Below are 23,936 nucleotides of genomic sequence, written 5' to 3' on the forward strand. Positions count from 1 at the left end.
TAGTTGTACCGCTCACCTGAGTCTACCATGTTTAATATTTGGTCACGATATCTACTTTCACAGATAAATTGCATAGAGTTTTTTGTTTTTTTCTTAAAAATTTCGACATCTCTTTGCTTGGAGTGAAAAACAGTTGCATAACGCATTCCACATTCTCGATGTGCGGCAATAAAAAAAGAATATCGATACTTCACAGTACGTCCAAAATAGGGCTCAGAACTAAATTTATGAGAATTCCTGGATCCTCGAATATTAAGGCAAAATTATTTAAATGGGGGAATTCAACTGGCTATAAAAACTGCTTATGAAATTATCAATAAATTAACGCCTATGTATAAGCTTTGGTTAAAATAAAACTGCTTCTATAGAAGCTTGTTATAGGGGCGCCTACCTAACTATGTGATTTTAGGAAAAGTTTTAGATGAATACGCATATTCCAAAAAATCCTTAACGCTTATTAATACGGCTTATAAACACGGCAACATCAAACACGCCATTATTCTATAAAAGGTGATTTATGATGCACATTAATGAGTACTGAAAGCTAATCAATAATTGCAGAATAATTGGCGAGATTATAATGGCTATCGAGCAGTTTTAGACAAAAATTCAAATAAAAATAAAATTAAGGCACTTTTATTTTCAAAAAATATACAAGTATGTAGATTAAATATTTATAAACTTCCTTTTTATATTTTTTGTTTCTTTCCATATTCGCTTTTTAAATTGCTTTCATATTCGGTTTGCGCTTATGTTTTTTTTAATTACTTACTATTTTTAAAATAAAATATTGCACAACCCTTTAACACCTTTAACAAAAAAAACATAATAAATACGTAAAACAAAATAAGTAGGCCGTGGCATGCGTTCAAACCACTCTACATGGGATCCCCGTCGTCCAATCTACGAAGAATTGAAGCCACCACCAGTACCAAGACATTATGGTCACAGTCATGGTAATGAAGAATGCTATTACAGACATCCAGGTAGGATTTTTATTTATATTTTGATTTTATTTTGTTTTTTAATTTTAAGTTCAGTATTAATAATTTTATAAAAACAAAACAATTGCGCTACTAACATCTCTTATTTTGTTTTAAATAACTAAGACCCCATATTTAGTTTGTCCCGAATAAATTGTTTTCAAATACTTTTAAGTTTTTTATTTTTGTGATTTAAAAAAAAAGTAGTCTACTCCTTGCTCTATCTCTGTCTCTGTGTAAAAATCTTTGGGACTTTGCGTGAACTTTACTAACAATTCTTAAAACGAAGGTAAACAATAAAATAAAAATAAATGATTGTAGCTGCACGTTTGCTCTTTAATTTGCATACAACAACAAATTATGCTGAAAATACTTTTAAACAAAAGAAAAATTTGAAAACATTTTCATGACTCAATCGAAAAACTTCTTATATATTAAACTGAAACATTACTAAGGTATGGAAGATGAGATCTGCCCCTATGCCACTTTCCACTTGCTCGGCTTCCGTGAAGAAATGGACCCCACCAAGGCGATGAACTTCCAGACTTTCCCCCATCAAAACGGACACACCGGACCAGGACATGCCGGAACTATGGGACCACCAGGACATCCAGGACACGTACACTCCCGATCAGGCTCACAATCTATGCCACGTGCTAACCGATATGCCCGCAAGAACAGCCAAGGAGGACAGAGCTCAATTTACACACCCGCACCTGAATATGATGATCCTGCTAACTGTGCTGAAGAAGATCAATACGTAAGAGGACTCTTTATTTGAATGTTGTTATTTTGACAAAATTGTCTGCTTTTAGCGCCGTTATACCCGTGTGAACTCACAAGGAGGAAGTCTATATAGCGGACCTGGACCCGAATATGATGACCCAGCTAACTGCGCACCTGAAGAAGATCAATATGGCTCACAATACGGCGGACCATACGGTACACCATACGATCACTACGGATCTCGCGGATCTGTTGGACGTCGCAGTGTCGGTAAGTAAAGCACTCGAATACATAGTTCGGTAAGATTGGTTACTTTATCGATGAAACTATGTTTAACCCCGGGTTCCCATTATGCAAATTTTTCCATCTGTACTATATTGAAAACTTTTATGTTAAAAGGATCATATCGTCATATGCCAGGTAATGGATCTCCTGAACCCCCACCACCACCACCACGCAACCATGACATGAGCAACTCTTCCTTCAATGACTCCAAGGAGAGCAATGAGATCTCAGAAGCTGAATGTGATCGTGATCATGGACCACGAGGAAATTATGGCGGTAAGAATTCTTAAATTTTCCTACAAACTATATTTTCAAAAAAAAAATGTACGTCTGAAAATATCCTTGAAACTTTAAAAAATAAAAATTACAAACGTCCTAAGGCCAAATTTTTCATAAAAATTTACTTTTTTTTTGTTTTTATAAATTTCAAAATCAAAACAAAAAACTCACAAAATTATAGAAGACTCCAAGGAGGGTGAGTGCGATTGACTTTTGAAAACAAAAAAATTCCTCATTTTGAACATTTGTGTTTGTTGAGTCACTTTAAGTTCAAAAATTCATCCAAAACAAAATAAGTTCATTCCTTTCGAAGTGTTACACTCTGTTCTTTTTAGATGGATGTGTGCATTTTATGATTTCGTTAAAATAAAAAATAAATAGAAGATTTCACTTTAAAATTCATAAATATTTAATCATCATTATAATATTTATATAATCACTCACTCATTCCCCCATTTGAATGCAAAGTTTCTATAGTGTCATATCGTTACCCTCTTATAATTAAAAAAAAATATTTTGTTTGTGTTTGAATGTTGAAAAGTTCAAAACCAATTTACGATAATATTTCTTTAGGAATATTTTTCAGGAGAAATCATATAATCAAAAATTGATAAATAATAATTATTTAAAAAGACTAATATAAAAATTCATAACAATAATTTGATGACGTGAATATAATACAAGAGATGATCGATTGGATTTAAAAAAGATTGTTTGCGAAAATCCATTTAAGGAGTATTGACAAGATGTAAAAGTGGGTCAAAAGAACAGTCAAAAAAGGGAAGTTGCTTTTAGCAAAAGCAACTTTATTAGTTTTTGTTTCTTATTTAAAGTTGACTTTTTTTACAATTAACATGTGGATTCACAGATTGATCTTGATTTAAAATCCAAATAAGGTATCAGTTTACTAAAAAAATAGCTGTAATACAGTTACAAAAATATATTTGAAATATATATTATATAAATAGAGGATTTATAAATAATCAAATAATCAAGTTTAAACAAAATCCAACGAATTAAATTACTGTTATCCTATTTCCTAAAATTAACCAACATTTCAGACAAAAACCTTAAGTAAACACTCTAAAAGCACACAGAAGTGGTCGAAAGAAAATATAAACATCGCTGAAATTAAAATTAGAAATAAGTTTTATTACATTCTGGTAGTTCTTCGTTGAATTTTGGTTGTGGAAATTTAAATATAAGGTGACAGTCGGAATCTTCCCAAATGACTTAAAATCTGCTTGTGTTATACCCAAAGGAGCAAAAGGATGTAAAGAACTACAGACCTATTTCATTATTACCATCAATTTCAAAAATTTTTGAAAAAATTATAAAAAGTAGTATCTTACGATATCTCACAAGCAAGAATTACTTTCGCCCCTCACAATTTGGATTTAGATCGGGAATGTCAACAGAAGATGCTTTATTAAATTTCTGCTGTTTAATACAACAAGAAGTGTACAAAAAAATGACATGTGCTGCGCTTTTTGTTGATATAACAAAAGCCTTTAATATGATCAGTCACTCTATCCTTTTGAAAAAATTGCATGATGTTGGTTTCCGAGGATTCATCTACAATTGGTTTTAATCCTACCTGTGTAAAAGGTCTCAGATAGTCAAAGTAGGTAATGTTCTAAGTGATTCCATGGATATTAACTTGGGTGTCCCACAAGGGTCAGTTCTTGGGCCCATTCTTTTCTTGGTTTATATAAATTTCATCTTCAATCTGTCATTTTAAGGGAAACCTAACGCATTTGCTGATGATATAGCAATTGGATACAATTCACTTAGTCCATTAAATTTGGTTTCAGATATAAACCATGATGTACATTTATTAAGGCTATGGTTTGCGGACCATAAACTTTTAGTCAGTAACAAATCCAAACTTATTATGTTCAGCAATGGACTAAATGACATAAAATTATTGTTACATGCTCCGTCTTGTTCTAGTTTTAAACTCTTCAATAGCAAATGTCTAGTCTCTCATTTAATAAATACCTTCAATTCTGAAGCAAACTGCTGCAGTTCATACTTCAATATAGAAATAGTGAAAGATTTTAAGTATTTAGGTGTCAAAATTGACCAACATTTAAAATGGACTGAGCACATTATGGATTTAAAGCAATATCTTCTTTCAACCGTAAGATGCTTTTATCGGTTAAAAAAATATTGTTCATTCTCCACGTTAAAAAAGGTTTACTATGGTATTTTCTACTTGAAGTTACAATATGGTATCAGTTGTTGGGGAGGTGCCTACTTAAACAAAATCCAACAATTAACAGTTTTTCAAAAAAGTGTCCTAAGAAAAATATACAACGCTGCCCGCCTCACTCACTCTGCAGATTTATTTAGACAAACAGGTATTCTACCAGTAAGACACTTGTTTTATTTTAAGGTTTTGAAAATATTTTTTATGAGGAGTGGTTATTTGGAAAGCCCTATGAGTAATACATATAATATGAGAAATTCTAACTCGGTACGATCAAACATTTTTCGAACTGCACTTTTTAGGAATTCTTACCCTATTGTGCCTTGCAAATTATACAACAGTCTTCCAGCTGAATTACGAAGCATTAGAAACCGTCCACAGTTCTTAAAATCAGTTAAATTATGGCTTCTTAGTTTCGATACTTATAACATTGAGTCTTTGTTAAACTACGTCATTTGATAATATTTATTCCCTTTATTTATTTACGTATATAATAATTTAAATTTTGTTAATGCAGTTCAAATCAATTATAGTGATCATTTCATAAAAAACTTTTTTCTCTGTTTCTGTTCTTTTATCATATACGTTATTTATAATCTGTCCATCCCACAATATAAAATTTGTAAATGTGGCATTAATTCAATTTTATCTTAAAATTCAAATGCTACAACCTATTCCCTCTAATTAATTGTACAAAATACATATATTATTAAATTAGAAATAAGATATCTAAAAATTGTTAGGAGAATATGATATTAATAAATAAATAATAATTATTTAATTTTTAAGGCGTAGGTCAACTGGCAGGAAATGCAGAATAACACTTCAGGCATCGGTTGGGCAGCATCAAAGGTTCCATGCAGTGCCGATACTAGCTATTCTTTAAACTTTCTTTAGTTTATCGATATTTAATTTTTTGTTAAGTGCAAATTAGGTCGTACAATTACTTTGCACGTCCACACAATCATCTTCGGTCAAAGGCTCGACTTTTAACCACATGTGTTTCTACAGGCTAAAAAGGCAATGTAATTCTTATTAGCCCGTTCTTCAGTGTTTAATTTCCAGTTTATTTTTAATCTAATGCTAATTTCTTCAGAGCCCTCTCCGTAATTTTGCTTATCACATTGACGAAATTTTACAATTTTTTAACTTAACTAGAATTATATTTATAACTAAGACCCATAGGAGCGGGGAGAGATTATTGCGCTTTACTCATATGAACGGGAAAGATTAAGTTATTTATGAGGCTTGAATTCTTCGACCACTTAGCATAGAAATTATCTATCCTTAAATAAAATCCTCCACCCCAAAGTGAGTTTGGACGTTATTGCAAGCACCTTCTACGTATAGGAAGGTAGCAAGAGTAATTTCCCAATATTGAACTGTCTTCTCAATGGTGCGCACTACCTCTAGCTGTCTTTCGTCAAGCATGTTTCTGATATGGGTATCTAGGACGCAAGTGTTTATAAGTGCAGAAGATGTAAAACTTATTTGTCGAAAATCCTTCGCAGATATATGACCCAGCCTACCCACTTTCGGGATAAAAACTACTTTAACCTGTCTGCATGACTTATGATTCAGGTATAGGCATCATTTGAAGTTTTAAAGAGAGAGAAAGTATTAATAGCGGAAGATATTTTGTATCTTCTATTAACGGAATCGATTTGCTCTACATGAACCAGATTGGTGTTTGGAGTTCTAAGCGTATCGGGGTTGCAATTCTCGGACGAGGAGAGTGGGTCTTCATCAGTACTTTTAAGAACTCAGCTGGAGAGGCTAACCATGATCCATTTTTTTCAAACTTTCGATTGACATCGATTGACAATATTCTGTCGAGCCTTTCCATTTAGCTGTCATTATCAAATCAACTGTTTTTTAATCATTTAAAAAGTGTTAAAAATTAAAAAATATTTGTGTGTATATGAAGAATAGTAATATCGGTGAGACTGCGGATGGCTACGGCGGTATTAGCTCATGTAGAATTTTTTGACTATGCCTTTGCATATACAACATTTGATCTTGAAAGTCCATTTTTCAATTGTATTGTTTATAATATAGTACATAGCTTCGAAGTGCCGTTTTTGGAAATGACATAATAATGTTTAGACTTCTAAAATATATTAATAGTCAGCAGTTAAGGTCGGTAACACACTGCTGGCCATTAATTCAATATAATCTAAAGACCAACCAACTATAGCTCAAGCAAGCTGATTAATAAGAAAAAAGTTCATATTTTCTAGCGTAAAATAGTTGGTAATTCGTTTTAATTTGTCGACGGACCTTCATTTACGACGATTTCCTTACACTATTTTTTTTACACTCAAATTGATCAACTTGAAAGTTGATTAAAACTTAAGAGTTGAAAAAATATCATGTCAAAAATGTCACGGGATCAAATTGTATCAATTGAAGGTTCAACTACGCCCAAGAACTTCTCACATACTAATTTTAAATTGAACTGATGCTAGAAAGTGCTACAAGGTACGCAAATGTACATACGTCAGCATTATTTTTATTTTGGCAGTCACATACCGACTTAAAGGTGGTGGATACTGCACAAGAAATTGTTTAAAATACACCATTCTATATATTTTTACAATAAGAAATGCATAGTATTTCCAAAATGTTCACAATTTTGTACTTCGTCATAGAATTTTGTTTGTGAATATTTTAGGTACCACTCATATTTGATTCCCAGTTTCATATGTACTTCAAAGTGCAAAAGCTAAACAAAAGAGTTCCTTTATTTCCTTTAATTGAAGGCAAAGTTACACTTTTCTAAGTATAACATCATCTTGAGTGTCCAAAACGTGTGCTTTAAAATTTTGATTAGTTATTTATGTTGGTTTAGCTTTGTTTTTTTTTTTTTTGGTTTTCAATCATTACACTTCAATAAAATTTAGTAGAGATGTGTTTTTTTTCTATCCAAGTCGTCTTACTTGAGCCGAGTACACGTTGAACAATTTAACCAATTGAAATATTAAAGTTTCTAAAGTCGATTAACTCTAGAGTTGGAAATCGTTGTATCTAGGCTTGCAAACGTCATCTTTGGAATAAGAAAAAAAAATCACTAGCTGAAAATAAAAATTCTTAAGTTACACTCCGCTCCACTTCAATAGAAACAAACTTTTTTTTTATGGAACTATTGAAAATAAAACTACATAGATAGAATAATTCAGGAAAATACCATTAGCTTATTTTAACCACTTTTCTAATTACTTCATTAAAAACACGTTTTTTTTGCGCCACTTGAATAGAAACATTCGCTTAAATAAGGAAACAATTTTTTTTATTTAAAATGATATTTTAATAATGTGTGCTACCATTTTTATTTAAAATAACTTCAAAAACCCTGTTGGGAAGTGAATCATACAGTTGCTTTAAGTAATTTAGTGAAATTGCACTCCATGTCTCTTTGATAATAGCAGCAGTAAGTGATTCTTTGTCATCATATTGTCGTCCAGAGTCGTTCACTCTACGAACCATCCATCCCCATCATACGTTTTCTATAATATTTAGGTCCGGGGAGTACGGTGGCCATTGAAGTAAGGTACCATTTTTCTCGGCTATCCAACTTTTAATGATCCTTGCGTTCTGGATTGGCGCGTTGTCTTGTTGAAAAGTCCAGGTATATTGGTCCAAATACATTGGTAACCATAGGGAAAGCTTCTTGCAATATTTGCTTGTAGGAGTTTGCCGTCATTTTCAACGTGTGAAACTCCAGATCAACTGTTCCAAACTGTTAAAAAAAAAAACTATTATATATTTTGTATGTTTGATAGTTTTTTCATTTTAATAATAAACAATTGGATTGATTCGAAATCCTTCATATTTGAGTTCTAAATTTTTAAGCTGTCAAATTAGACCAAGATTATAAAAGTACAAACAATATTCTCAAATCTAAATCCAATCGACATCACTTTGATTATATTCCTAAATTTACCTCAAACTCTAATAATATTCATAAGACTAAATATTTTACCACTGTGTTTTGCTAAACAATTTTCAGAACTTTTTCCAAATGTTATTTTGTTTCTGTTAATAATATTTTTGTTTCATTCACATATTTAATTTGTTTTATTTTATTCAAAGTTTGTTTGCGTGATGTGTGAAGTTAATATTGTGTTTTATGTTATTTTCAAAATTATTATTATGGTCATTATTTGGGTGGCATAACTTTCATTATTTAATTTGTGTTTTCATCATTTTCATTGTTTTGTTTTTCTTGTGTTACTAATAACTTAATGTTTTCCATTTTCATACATTTATTTGTGGAATGCATGGGATTTTTTTCTTAGGACAAATTTTTTTCTTAGAATACAAAAATATATTGTAAATTTTCTTTAAACATAAAATTAGAAATGACATTCATTTAATTTTATTCTCATATATTATTGAAAACAAAAATGAGTTTTATGTGTAAAATAAAATGCTTGTCGAGTGTTTTAGTTTTAGTTTTCTTTTTCCGTTTTGTTAGTTTTTTTTTGTTTATGCATTTTGAACCATAATATAAAACTTATTAAAATGACATGAAAGAAAAATCATCGATCAAAATATAGGCCTTAGCTAAAAGTTAAATAGAATCAATTTATTGAAATTAAAAAAACAAAAATCATCTTTATTTTTCCTCTTTTTTATGTTTTCTAATTTTTTATTTTCACCTTTTTTATTTTTCTTTTATATTTTCCTCTGGGATTTATGCCTTAAACTTTAAACAAAAACAAAAAATGCAAAAACCCAAAAACAAAAAAATGTAATTTTAAATGCGTAACAAAACATAAATGCAGCTAAACGATCCCCGCATCAAAAGGATCAACGTACAACTGAAGAAATGCGAAAATTAATCGAAAGGTAAGAGGTGTAATAGAAGAAAATTAGTTAGGAAAATATAAGTAATACTGTAGCAAGCATACATTTTTCAAAAAAAAAAAATTAAAAATACATTTAAAAAACAAATTTTCAAAATTTCTTCATACCTACAAAATTTACAATTCGGAAAAAAGCATGTTCAAAATTCTGTGAAGATTTGGTCAAAAGTTGTCCGCAAACCCAAATTATCCATCGAGAGAAAATTACTTTCAAATATTGTTTCGAAATGTCTCCGACAACTTTTGTATCTTCCATAACCCACCTCATGTTTTTCATTAGACCAAATAAATCATCAATTTGTTCACTAATCCGGAAACTGTACCAAAATACAGTCTTAACATTATAATGCATTTGTTTAAAAAAAAAAGTTTAAAAGTTTTTCTTAAAATACTATATTGTAAATAAAATTTTATTTCACCTTTAAATTTTTACTAAAAAACAACAACCTGTCTCTCTATTAACAAAATGGTATTTTCACCGCTAGCCGAAAACAGTAAGTTTTGCATGCAATTTAATTGTTTGTGCTAAAATTTGTATATAAATTAACAATAATAAAAATAAGTACTTTTTATGCTCTTTCTATCGCCATCTACCAACAACAAAAAAATAATAATAATTGAGCTTATTTCTTGTTGATCTTATTTTATTTAAGTTTTAATTTTGTTTACTGTGTGCATGGTTTTATTTTTATATTTTCTATTTTTTTAAATTTGTTTTTATTTATAACCTTTTTATTTCAATACTGCCTACAGTTTTTTTAAACAAAATAAAGCAAAACATCAGAACCTTATAACCAATTTATTTACTATTGATTATATTTATTTAATGTTTAAATATATATATTTTGCTGTCATCATCAACATAAATAAAAATTAACAACACTATGATCATAAAAATGTGTAGAAAGTGGTGTCTACACATTTTTCTTTTAATATTTATATTTTCGAAATAATTTACAAAACAATTTGAATGTGGTAAATAACAATTATTGTCATAATGATTTCGTTTAAATTCACCTGAAATTTGTATTATATTTGGTTGGTAATCCAAAAAAACAATGTATTTACATAATTGGTAATTTTATACACAATTATACATACAAAACACATCAGCAAGCTTTTAATACTTTCATTGCAGGAAAAGCAAAATGGTCTTTTGTTGTTTGTGTGGTATATAAGAGCTTTATAAAATAATTAAACAAATAAAACCTTTTCTAACCACTTAAAAAATCCTAAAGGTACCGACTTACTATTACTGAAAGTTATAGTGTAGTTCAAAAACGTGGATACTGTGTATTTCTCTTTACCGGTCACCTACTGCCATTGAAACGATAGGTGTTGTTCTATTTAAGTTCAGAGCAGAAAATTGAGCTTTCAAAAAAAGATCTGTGTCTTTTTTAGCACAGACATATCAGAGGGGTTTGTAATTCTTATGAAAGAGACAGATGGCAAATTCTAAACTGATTTTAGTTCAGTTCTTCGGTATATTTCATGAACAAATCGGAGAGCTCTCTGATCAAACTCTGATGCGAGCGCACTCGAAGTGATCAATCAGGCTCTGTTCAGTTCTCTGCTCTGAACTTAACCTTCCGACCACAACACATTTAAAATATACATACACCACAACAGGGGTGGCGTAACACCCCAGCCAGGAATAAATTAAAAAAAAAAAACTTTAAAGGACAACATCTAATTTTTATTCCAACACAACAATTCATTTACTTTATTAAAAACATAAAAAACTTAATTCATAAAAAAATAAATATTTTCACAAGAAAACTGTAGAAAGGAAAATGAAGCAAAATCAAAATTACAGTTCGAATAAAAATGCCTGTGGTGTTATAGCACCCCTGTTGTGGTCGAAAGGTTAAAAAAAGTAATTGGACGCATTTAATAATGTAGTCACTACGTAGTGAAGTCATTCTAATTGGCTACTTCGAACTACGAAATGAGTTAAAATTTCCCCTTCGACGCAGTGAAAAAATTTTGACTATAAAGATAGTTTAGAATGGTCGCATTCACAAACCTAGTGGCTACGTAGTCAAGGGATTCTTTAGTAGTAGTTGAAATTTCCCCTCCGACGCACGTAGTGTAAACATTTCGGCTACAAAGTTAGTATAGTACACACTGGTTTTGACGTTTCACAGTCAGTTGCTCGATAAGTGCACAAGAATTCAAAATGAAATGAATCTTTCGGTATTTAAATACAAATATAAATCAATCATATTATATATTCTATTTAATTTTATTGGATTTAAAAAGAAAAAAAAACTATTTAAAGTTCTAAAAAAACACAAATGCTTCTTATTTTATATATTTGTATTTGTCATTAATATGACAGTTCCGGATTGACTAACTTTGAAGTGCAGCTTTGCATTCACGAAGCTTGTTAAATTTTACTTACTTTACTAGTGTTATGAATGCGACCATTGTTTAAAAAATGTGTTTGTTTAAATTAATAAAAATATTCCTCTAACTATGTACGTTATCAGATCTGAAATGTTATTTTGTGTCAAAGTTTAGAGGAATTTTTTTATAAAGTGGTAAAGAGTAAATGCCAACAAAAGTTCGTCACCGTTAAATACGCTAATAACTGTCAAAAACTGATTTTTCGTTAAGTGTTGAAATCATTATTTACGTGAAACAGTAAAAGAATAAAACCAAAACTATCAAAATCAAGTTGTTGTTAATATAGACGAGAGCAGAGCCATTGCTCTAAAATATCCCGCTTACTGTTACTTTTGAAATTTGTCAACTTTTAACTTTTGACAAGTAAAAACTACGCCATTACCAAAAACTGGAATGAAACACCCTTTAACAACATATTTATATTGTTTTTTATAGTTCGCAACACTTAAGCACTTAAGTTCTTCATAGAACATCTTCCCGGCTACAAAACTGAACACTCAATTTTCTTTTTGAAACCATGAAAATTTTCTTTTTGAACACTGCACTGAAAATAGTAGCTTTTCAATAAGTACAAAAATTATTGATTATTATTTATCACAAAATTTAGCCTATGTGTCAAATCAGCCAGGCATCATTTTGTTGATTGTTAAGTTTTCAGTCGGAAGGTTCATACAACACCAAAGACTTCATTTGCAGTCAACTGCAATCTTTGAACGCTAAATAATACAATGCCGCTAGTTGATTTTTCAGATGTAATCCTAAAATAAAAACCTTTAGTTTTGTATACTTATTTTAAACTTTTAAACGCCACCTTCAGGAAACGGCGAAAGCAAAAAACAGCTCTACTATTAAACAGATTGCTATAGCAACAGAGGTGGCCATTCGTTTAGTACCCATGTATTTCAACAGCGTCGTTAGACCTAGGTCCTAAATTTACTATTGACAGCTTATTTCCTACGATATGCACACTAAACGCTGTTGATTATAAGTGTTAAAGGTTACTTCCAGAACAAACAACAACATTTGAATCTACAAAAAAAAGTCCATCATAAGTTGTGTTTTGTATTGTAAAGAAAAAGTCCTTATTCCTTGTTCAATATAATTAAGGAAGACAAAACTTTTAATTAGATTGTGCACTAAACAAATAAATTATAGAATTGGATTCTGTTGAAATAATATTTTTCAATTCCCCTGTCATTGTAGTTTAAAGTTGCTCCTGAAATTGGAACTAAATACTGTAGACGGATGACGGTAGGCAAGAGAACACACTTCTTTTAAATCCAATTCAAACATTTTGTTTTCCCATTTCGACATTGTGTGACCTCTTCGAAGAAAGCTCAGATTATCGTTTCTTTACATTATACAAATATGTTCTTCCACTTCTAGAACATGTACATTTATTTAAGTCATGTGTTTTTATTTGACTCTATGTGCAAACCTTGAATTTGATACTTTGAAAGTATTGAAAAATAAGTTTTGAAGTAAATTTTTAGTGCTGATTTCGAATTCTAACTTCAATTTAAACTATTTCCTTAGATTTTGAAAATACCTGTTTTTTAATTTTTTAGACAACAAAAACAAAACTTACTTTCAAACCGTTTTGCCTTGTTTCGTTTAAAAATATTTTAGCATAAATGGCTTAGCGTTTCTCTCTGAATTTTGCAAGGAAGGTGAAATCTAACAATTTTTGTAATTTAATTTGAAATAATATAAATATCTCAACCGAATACGGACGAAAGGTATTATCAATGTGGATAATCTAAAAAAAAACTACTTCATACTTATATACGTGTATGTATATACATATGTATTTACACTTATACAGTGTTTTCGTGTTAATTCTTTTCAACACATAAAAAGGTATTTGTGAAGAATAAAAAAAATAAAAACTACACTGATAGATTTTTAACAATTTTTTGCTTAAATACAACAATTTTTTTAAAATATAATTTTGGGAAATAATGATAAAAACTGGATTTAGATCCTGGAAAAAATAGTAGAAACAAAATAAGAATGGTAATCTTTTTGTAGCGAGAAAGTAACTTAACGGCAAAAGTATTTCAAATTCTTTGAGTATTTTGTAGCGACACTCTTATTATTAATAACTGACTCCGCTGTTCGCCCCATCGAATTCACCAATTCGACACATGTCTCTAAATGTATGGAGTAATGTTCCCTTTGAATTTCCGACCACAACTCATCTTTCGTTTCAAATCAAATGGGGTGGCCTAACAGTCCGTTGTGAACCAGGGCCTAGTGACTTACAACTCTCAACCATTCCTGTGTGCGAGTACTGTTGTCAAGAATGGAAGGGACCTACAATTTTAGGGCGAATCCGAACGGCTAATTTGAGAAAGCACTTTTTCATGACAAGATTTACTCTTGAAGGATTTGTCAATTCCTCGCAAGAGGCAGTACCCGCGCAAATTAATTTTTTTAAATTAAGGGGGCACAGGCAGGGATTGAACCCAAGACCCCTTGTATGACAGTCCAACACACTAACCATCATGCCACGGGTACTACTCATCTTTCGTTTAAGTTTTACAATCTCCGGTTCTTCGCTTTAAGATGCCCCATAAGTGTTCAATTGGGTTTAAGCCGGGGGATTGTGATAGCCATTCCAAAACATTCATTTTGTTTTGTTGTAAGAATTTTTTGAAGGATGCTTCGGGTCATAATCCGGTATGAACTTCCATTTGATTGGCACCTCCTCTTCAGTAACCAAATGCTGATTTATAGTCACATCACCGTGCTTCACTGTATTCTTTGTGTATTTTGAGTTAAACTTCTTGTCTTTTGGCCTTCTCCCATACATTTTTGCATTTGATGTAATCAAATTGATCTTTTCATTCGATCGCAAAACCTTGTTCCAATAAGAATAGTGTAAGTGTTTGTATGCAAAGGGAAGTCTTTGTATAATGATTTGCTCGGTAATACCACTTTTCGTGGACTTATACCAGGATACTTCTATAATTTGGTTTCTTATTGTTCTAGCTGTCACTGATCCGTTTAATTCATATTTGAGTTCTCTTAAAGAAAGAAACTGTTTCTTCTTAAATATTCTTACCAATAGTGTTTCAAATCGCGAAGAAGTTTATGTTTTCTTCATCTTTTTTCTTCTGTAGGCGTGAATGTAAAGTTGTAAATACTTTTTTATTTGAACTGTTCAAGTTTTTTTGTAATTTCAACCATCGTTTTTCCAGCCTGCCTTAGTTTTTGTCAACACTTCCCGTTCAAACAGAGTATAATGTAAACCACGACCAATATTTATTAAAATTATAGATGACTTAAAAATTTTGTTTATAATATAAAACATCTGGCAAACTTATAAACAAGCTTAAGACGCCTATTTGCATACAAAGAAAATGGAATGGATGGTTAAAGTAGGTTGTTTCTATTATTTTTTCCAGACGGGATCATTATAAGGTACGATTATAATATAGAAAGACTAATGACAAAAGATTTAATTGCTAAAAAAATATTGTATATCGAAAATGATGAAGATATGTACTTGTTTCTTTTTTTCACACACGTGTTTTTCGAATTTAAAAAAAAAATCTTAAAATTCTAACGTGATACATTAGTTTTGGAGTCGACCAGTGTTATCGCTCCATTTTTAAGCAATGGCATAGTTTTAACTTGTCAAATATCAAACGATGACATCTTCAAAATTGACAGCTGCGCATACAGCGAGATATTTCCGATTTTCGGAAACCCAATTATTATTGGCAAAATGGTGTTTCATACTAATATAAATACCACTTAACAGTTTAACGAAAAAAATCGAACGTCACTGTAACTTCAATTTTGTGTCTAATTAAAAACAAATTTAAATGGCTCATTCGGGAAACAAATATTTTACCTGTCAAACAAAACTTTTGGTATGTTTGATTTGACAATGAACCAAGCCTCTCATAATGTGTCTATTTCTATACTCTTCACGTTAATTTCAACTGACGTAACACCATAAGTATGAAAAATCATCTGACAACATATTCATAAGAAAAAAGTTTTAGGAAACCATCACGAATTTTATTCAGAAATTTTCTTTCAAATTTTAAAAAGTAATATTTCAAAAACCTGACTTGATACATCAATTTTAATGTCAGATTTGAAAACCCATTGAAAAAGTGCAGTAAAATTATATAAATTTTGTGATCAAGGGAACCGAACAACCTTTAGAAACTATTTTTGTTTAATGAATTAGTAATTCCTTAGTTAATCAATACCACACACTTTATCAGACCATGCTTTTCAAACACTTTCATCAAAAAATAAAAAAGAAACAACAACATAATCACGAGAACGCTGCTTCTTGATATTTCAGTATATACTATATAACTAAAAATATATTAAACTACCCTTTCCTTACCTCATAAAATTATTAAGCTTGCTTTTAAATAAATTCTCCTATTAATGTTCTAAAAAAAAGCAATACAATTAAAACAAGAATTTTCACTTTTAAAAATACCTAGAAAAACACTTAATTAATATAAATCCATTTTAATTATTTTATATTTAAATAGAAACGAAGCCGGCGCAAAACAATTCCAACAACAAAGTGGCGCAGGATTCACAGCCTACGATACTATGGCAGTGTAATTTGTAAACTCGCAACATCATTAATTAAACATCAAATAATTAAAAAAAAAAAAACAAAAACAACAACATACATCATATTAATAATTTAAAACAAACAAAACAAAATCGACTAAAAATTAAATATGTTTTAATTATTATAATATACATATTATTAAATATTAATAATAAAATTAATATTATGCATAACAATTGTATACATACACACAAACAACACACTCACAATTTATACATACTATATACATCATGAAAAAATTTTAAAATTAAAAACAAAAATTGTGTATTCAAATAGACACCACATTTAAAATTAAATTATATTAAAATTAAAAAATATAAAATAGTTTTCTATATAAATTGAGTAAAATTTTGAATTTGAGTTCGCATTATGTGTGTTTTTGGAAATGGAGACTAGATGCATAATATATGTAGTTGAAAAAATTGCCATTTTTGTTTTATACACAATAATAATTACACAAAAAAGTAGTAATTTTAATTATTCATATTTATCGATTTTATATAAAACTAAGATAATTATGTGTGTAGAGATATCCTCGTGTTTTTAGTTTTTATTCGTTGTGATTTGTATAAGTTATTTATGATTTATTTTTTAAATAACAAAAATGAAAAGGGCAAGCAGTGATAATGCAAAGAAAAAGGTACTAGAATGATATGTAAGAGAGCCCCTAATAAAATGGAAATAAAGACTAAATCAAAGCTTTTTGAAAAAAAGTCTCCAAAAATACATTTTTTTATATTTTATCTAAGTATAACGAGTAATTAAAATAGTTATACAAATTTTTAGTCATTTGTAATTTTTTAGTCGTTTTAGTCATGTAAGTTTATTACCTATTATTATAATAATTATTATTAACATTTAAAATAAAACAGCACAATTATTATTTAGGTGTGTTCTTTTTGTATTGTTTTAATATTAAAAAAAACAAGTTTTATTTTATGTATCCTATATAAACAGATAATATTTTTAATTTTATTTTATACTCATGAAAAAGATAAATCAAACAAAACAGTTTTATACATATATAAATTATTATCTTTAATATTTATAAATATATTTATCTTATCCATGTTTTGTGTCATTTGTGTTAAGAGAAAACAAGAATATTAATAATAATAATCACCAATATACAACTATGAAAGTTCTATACAAAACTATATAATTATTATATTTTATTTTAATTTAAATTAACTGATCTTCCATTGAATAATTTGCACACATGTTTCTCACATTATAAGGTTTTTTATTTGTATGTAGAAAAATTCGAAGCAAAAAAAATATAAATATTAAAAAGAAACGAAAGAGATATGTCTACACAAAAACTCTGTATTATACAAGAATACAAATTTATTTTGTAAATTTGATTATTACAACAAAAAGAAAGAGGAAACAATTTTTTTTATTCAAAAGAAATGTCTTTTTACTATTTCCCCTTTTTTGCATTTAAGCTTTAATTTTGATTTTAAAATTTTATAAATTTTTAAAAGAACTTGAACTGAAAATTATGTTCTTGTTTTTTTTTTTGTATTGAGAGTGTTCTTCGTGTTTATTTTTTTAATTTTAATTTTGTATACGTATAATTTTTAATTATTTAACAAAATAAATAATCGATTTTTCAACTAAATACATTTTGTTTTATTTTTTTTTAATATTTTGTTTAACTTTTTATTTGATAGCTTATTTTCTTCGTTATGTTTTCTTGGTGCAAGTTCAACAAAATTTTGAATTAAAATTTTAAAATGAATGCTGTAGTCGTACAGTGACACAGGATTAAGAATGTAAAATGTAAAACAAGCTCAAACTCTCCTTTTCGTCACCATAAACTTATTTGCATTTCGATTTTGAATCCAAATCAAATCCGATAATGGTATATATTTTATATCCATCAAAGGTATTATGTACAAAACTTTACTTAGTGTCACTAAAATATTCATTTTCTTATCTTCCTTCTAGCCAAACACAATATTTGAAAAATCCGGTGCTTAAAAACGCTTTGTTTAATTTCCAAGAAAATTTGAAGAAAAGAAAGTAAGATTTCTTTAATATTTCACAAAAAAAAATCCTATACATAACATTTTTGTAATATTTTCATAATCTCATACTTTTCTAAGCATTGCCTGGTAACGATTTAGCGAAATGGACAGCCTCATTCATTTCAGAACAGATAAAACCTCGACTAGATAAGAATACATGGCTTTCAAATAAGCTTTGACGTGGTTTAAACATAGTCCAAATAAGCATTTGTTCAAGAAAAAAATATTGCACAAGCTTTGACAAAAATTATGCCAGATATTTTCAAAATACGCCTTCTTCGGCCAAACGTGATAGAAAGTCAGCAATTTGTTTACGTTTCTTTCTTAAGGAACTTGAAAGTTTTTAGTACCTGACTGGCAAGCTGCCAAAGAATAACCATCCACTTAAAGCAACTTTAATGTGAAATTAACTGGAAAAACCTCACTAACTATGAAGTCAAGTCTTCTTCGGTCAAAATGACAGTTGATAATGTTTTATCATTCAACTGAAAGCTGAACTTTATTACTCTATGATTTTATTTTCTTGAGTAATTCATTTAAAGCCTTTTTCAATTTGGAAAAGAAATAGTAATATGTCTTTACAATACAAAATACAAATCGTGATGTACTTGTAGCTTGCCTGGGGAGTGAGACAATAATATTTTTGGTAGTTTTTGTACTATGAACTTAAAGTAGAGGTTTGTGAAGTAAGGTTTCAAATTTGAAATTCATAACAATTGAAAGACTTATAAGTTGCTTTGGTCAAAATTTACGTTCGAAGAATGAAGTTGACTGCAAATGAAGTAACAAACTTCATAAACCTTTGCCATATGTTGATTTAGCAAAAACTAAGAAAACCAAACACTCCTCAGGCAAGCCACAAGTCCAACACGATTTGTATTTTGTTTTGTTTAAAAATATTCTTATTTCTTTTCCAATTTGACAAGAAACCCTTTTACACAAAACATTAAATGGAATTGTGCAAAAAATAAATAAATCCGATCGTTAATAAAGTTTAGCTTTTAGTTGAATAAAAAAACATGATCAATAGTCATTTTGACATAAGTTGACTTCACTTGATAGTTGGGGAGATTTTTTCTGACTAAATTTTCAGTCAACTTTCCAATAAATTTGCCTTATTTGGAAGGCAATTTTTTGACAGCTGACCAATGAGATACTAGAAACTTGCCTAACTTTTAAGTCCGTTATGTGTCCGGATGAAAAAACACGATCAATAGTCATTTTGACATAAGTTGACTTCACTTGATAGTTGGGGAGATTTTTTCTGGCTAAATTTCCAGTCAACTTTCCAATAAATTTGCCTTATTTGGAAGTCAATTTTTTGACAGCTAACCAATGAGATACTAGAAACTTGCCTAACTTCCGTTATGTGTTCGGATGAAAAAACATGATCAATTGTCATTTTGACATAAGTTGACTTGACATTTAGTTAGATTTTTTCTCACTTACTTTCCAGTCATCTTTCCAATAAAGTAAGAAAGCAATTTTTTGACAGTTGGCCAATGAAGAAACTTGCTAAACTTTTAAATCCCTTATGTCGTCTGAACCTGTCCAATGTTCCTCAATGAACCGTAAGGAAACTGACATTTTCTTATATGAGGTTTGACTTGTTAGCCTATTTAAATAGGCCCACTTGGAAATAAGCAAATAAAATGAGAAATTGCGCCATTTAAAATAAATTGCAACGAAAAATTAAAAAACAAAATTCTTTGAAAAATTTTATTTTTTAAAAATAAAATGAAACTCCCCAAAATCATAAATATTTTATTAATTTGTTTAAGTAAAATTTTAAGCTTTCTTAATTTTGATTTTGTTTTTTCTTAAAAATGTATCCTTAAAAAGACTGAGTAACTTCATTACATTTAAAGCAAGTGTAATATAATTTTAGTTTGTGATTAAGTTATTATTAAGTAATTGTATTTTATTTACTAATTTTATTGAGTTAAGAAGAAAAAAAACATTATTTAAAAACTCACCTAATCTCTTTCCAAAAAGCACACAATTTATAATATGCATAATATATAATTTTATGAAACTAAAAATTTTTTTAAATTAACGAATTAAATAATTTTGATAAACAAAATCCTAAAATTTCAAAGAAAAAAATAGCTGCCCAAAAAATATCAGATACAATTCATAATTTTATTCATACAAAATATTATATATTTTATAAATATAAACAAACCAACAAATTTAACCACCTACTAAAACAAAATTATTATTGAACAAAAATTTCTAATGTTATATTACGAGAATAAAATTATGTACACATATTATGCGTATGTAATATTTTGTATTTAAAAACAAAAATCTTATTCATTATAAAACAATATATATATGGACAAATTTTAACTAAAATTAAATCTCTTTCAAAATTCAACTTAGAAAAAAAAAGAACATTCATGATGTCCATAATTATGTCATTATACATAAACAATTATATCACAACAATTACCTACCTACTAAAATTTTTAAGCGTAGTTCAACAAAAAAAAACAAAAAAAAACTCAAAATAAAAATTAATATCTATACAAAATCCAAAAAACAAAAACAAAAAAAATATTATATACTTGAATGTAGTGTTGTGATTTGATTGCTTAATTTAAATAGAATAGCTTTTAACAAAAACAAAAATTAAAAATATAATATAAATTTATGCTGTACTTATATTCTTTACTAGTGGGAGTTAAAATTAAAATTAAAAAAACAAAAAACAAAAATAGTACATACACAAAATCAAAATCAAAAATTTGAAAATTCTTTCGAAATTCAACAAAAACATTAAAACAAAAAAATTACTGTTTAAATAAATTTAAAAAGAAAAATTAAGCTTTTGGCAAGTTGCATATAAAAATAAGGACGAAGAAAATTAAAAAAGAAGCAGAAATGAAATGTACCATTCGCTTTTTGTGTTTGTTTGTATTTTAATTAAACACCAGCTACCACTTAAAACATAAATAAATTAAAATCAAATCTAATCGAAAAATATTTTTTACCAAAAACAAAAAATAACATAAATAAATTTAGTAACTTTTTATTATGATTGTATGTGAATATTAAATTAAAGAAAACAAAAAAAAATAATATTTTGTACACGATATCAAAAAAAATTATTTGAATTAATAAACAAAATATAACATTTTGATTAATGAAATAATTAAAAATATACTTAAAACAAAAAAAAACAAAACAATTTTATTCATACATAATTATATACAAAATTTAATTTAATTTAAAACAAAAAATAGAATAAAATAAAACTTAATTTATCGTTTAGTTTTTGTTTTGTTTTGTTTTCTTTTTTTTTAATTTTTAAAATACATAAATAAAAATTAAGATTTATACTTAAAGAAAAATTAATATTAAAACAAAAATAAGAGAAAAAAATCAATAGAAATGACATAAATTAATTAAATAAAATAATTTTCTATACTTAATTAACATCCAGTGTAAGAAGAAAGAAGAATTATCAACCATAAACAATAGACAGAAATTAGTGATTTAGTTTGTAACATTTAAGTCAGTTTTAGTGTCAGGAAATCGAATGGGAAATTCAATAAATAAAAATGAAAAACAAATAAAAATACAAAATCATTTATGAGTTTTTATTTTAATATATTATTAATAATGATATTGTAATGTGTATACACTCTTTATGTCTTTTACTCTAATGTCGTGTTATGGTGGAGTGGGTGTGTAGCAACCACTTATTTGTAGTAGTAAACACTTGCAACATCTAGTGATTAATAGAAGAACTCGCTTCGTTAAGCATCTAGTGGCTAAGAGGAGAACTCGCTTCGAGAACATTAAGCCGAATATTACAATATTAAACATGATTTTGAAATCAATTGGTCTAATTTCTCGTGCTACTCATGGGCCTCCAGTAAAAGATTTCGAAAGCTTTCTGCCTTCAGTTATTAATGCCAGATCTACCGGACTTAACTTGATCGCTCCACCGAAGATGAAGTCTGGTTTTCCTTCCTTTTCCTGCTGGCTTGGCGTTTGTTTAATACTTTACGAGCTAGAGCTTCGATATTCATTCGCTCACCATGACCTAACCATCTTAACAGTTAAACACTCGGTTTTACTGTACAACTCGTAGTTTATGAATGATTCATCTCCGCCAGATGTTGACACAATTCGGTCCATAGATCGGACGTAGAACCTTCTGAGATCCTTCCTGAGAGATTCTTCACGTTCCTGCACCATACATCAACACCGGGATGAAGAGGTTTTTGTTATTCGACATGACACGATATAACTCGTATCTCTTGATACTGTTATATGCTGCTTCAGAATCGATGAAGAGGTGATGTGTATCAAAGACCTTCTTCAGAATTTGATGTTAAGTGAAGTTTTATTCGATGGTAGACTCGCACTTGGAGAATGCCAATCTTTTAGACTTGACATTAGAAACCTCTGAAGTTGAAGTGAAAAAGGCCCTCATCTTTTTTTGGATCTAACAAATAATGCCACTCTTCAGACATACTTTCTTCCAATACAAATTTGGCTTCAAGTTCGTGTACCTAAGTTTTTTACCAAACCATCTCCAGCGTAAATGACTATTCATTACTTCGGCATTCAAACCTTCCCCACGCTCACAATATATCCACACTCTTAAAATAGGACATATTTGTAAAATAGTTTACTCTCCAAAGCTAGAAGAAGCCACGCCCCTTCATGTCCACTTTTAACCCCTGACTTAAATCATAAGTAAGCCACGCTTCTAAAATAGACCACAACTCCAACAAAGGTCTGAGACACAATTACCGCACGCCTATAATATCCCAAGCTCACAACAAGACACACCTACAATTAAACCACGCCCATAAAATAAAATAGATACATAGATCATGTTCACAAAGAAGCTACGCCGCTTACAGTATAGCATGCCCACTTTTAAATCCTGTCTTCATTCACAAGTAAGCCACGCTCCTAAAATAGACCACAATTCCAACAAAGGCCTGAGGCACAATTAAACCGCACTCCTATAATATCCCAAGCACAAAGCAAGACACGCCCACAGTTAAACCACGCCCATATAATAAAATAGATCCCTAATAGATCACTCACAAAAATAAGTCATAGCTAATAATAAGCCACGCCCACAAACTAAACAATTCCCAAAACAACCATCATCACTAGTTTACCAGTTGAGTCTGAGTGACTTAATCCCACAGATTTATTGCCCTTTTCTACTTTAAAATAGTTCCAGACGTTATTATAATACCAGGGCATCAGAATCAAAGTCATATTCAATTTTTAAAAAATATTAATTTCAACCGAAAAATTATAGGTTAATGCAAGGAAAATTGCAAAATGCTCACTTAAACGGCACTAAAACGGCCATATCTCAAAAACTACTGAACCGATTTTAGAAAATGATATGTCATTATGAAGATAAATTTGTCAGCTATAAAACTAATTTAATGAAATTACTCGCTCGTGTAGATCAAATGATTTACACGCTAAAATATAAAAAAATTGAAAATTTTTAGAAAATATTCAATATCATCGGTATTTTCA

At 29.1% G+C, this 23,936-nt stretch overlaps 1 protein-coding gene across 25 annotated transcripts in view; it reads left to right on the forward strand.

The window, feature by feature from the left end:
• LOC129941495 (cell adhesion molecule Dscam2) overlaps positions 1-17,224 on the forward strand; it is a 259,928-nt gene extending 242,704 nt beyond the window's left edge. For 15 of the 25 annotated variants that reach the window (XM_056050146.1, XM_056050154.1, XM_056050143.1 and 12 more), the window contains 7 exons: positions 852-986; positions 1,439-1,743; positions 1,799-1,979; positions 2,109-2,270; positions 2,455-2,469; positions 9,273-9,336; positions 16,289-17,224. In XM_056050146.1, coding sequence (XP_055906121.1) covers positions 852-986; positions 1,439-1,743; positions 1,799-1,979; positions 2,109-2,270; positions 2,455-2,469; positions 9,273-9,336; positions 16,289-16,364 — 938 coding nt within the window. In that variant the 3' untranslated portion in view covers positions 16,365-17,224. The remainder of the gene's footprint in view (positions 1-851; positions 987-1,438; positions 1,744-1,798; positions 1,980-2,108; positions 2,271-2,454; positions 2,470-9,272; positions 9,337-16,288) is intronic. The other 10 variants (XM_056050158.1, XM_056050160.1, XM_056050162.1 and 7 more) reach the window with 6 other exon arrangements.
• Positions 17,225-23,936: the final 6,712 nt, after the last annotated feature.

The sequence above is a fragment of the Eupeodes corollae genome, chromosome 1, assembly GCF_945859685.1.
Source record: "Eupeodes corollae chromosome 1, idEupCoro1.1, whole genome shotgun sequence".
Classification (NCBI taxonomy): domain Eukaryota; kingdom Metazoa; phylum Arthropoda; class Insecta; order Diptera; family Syrphidae; genus Eupeodes; species Eupeodes corollae.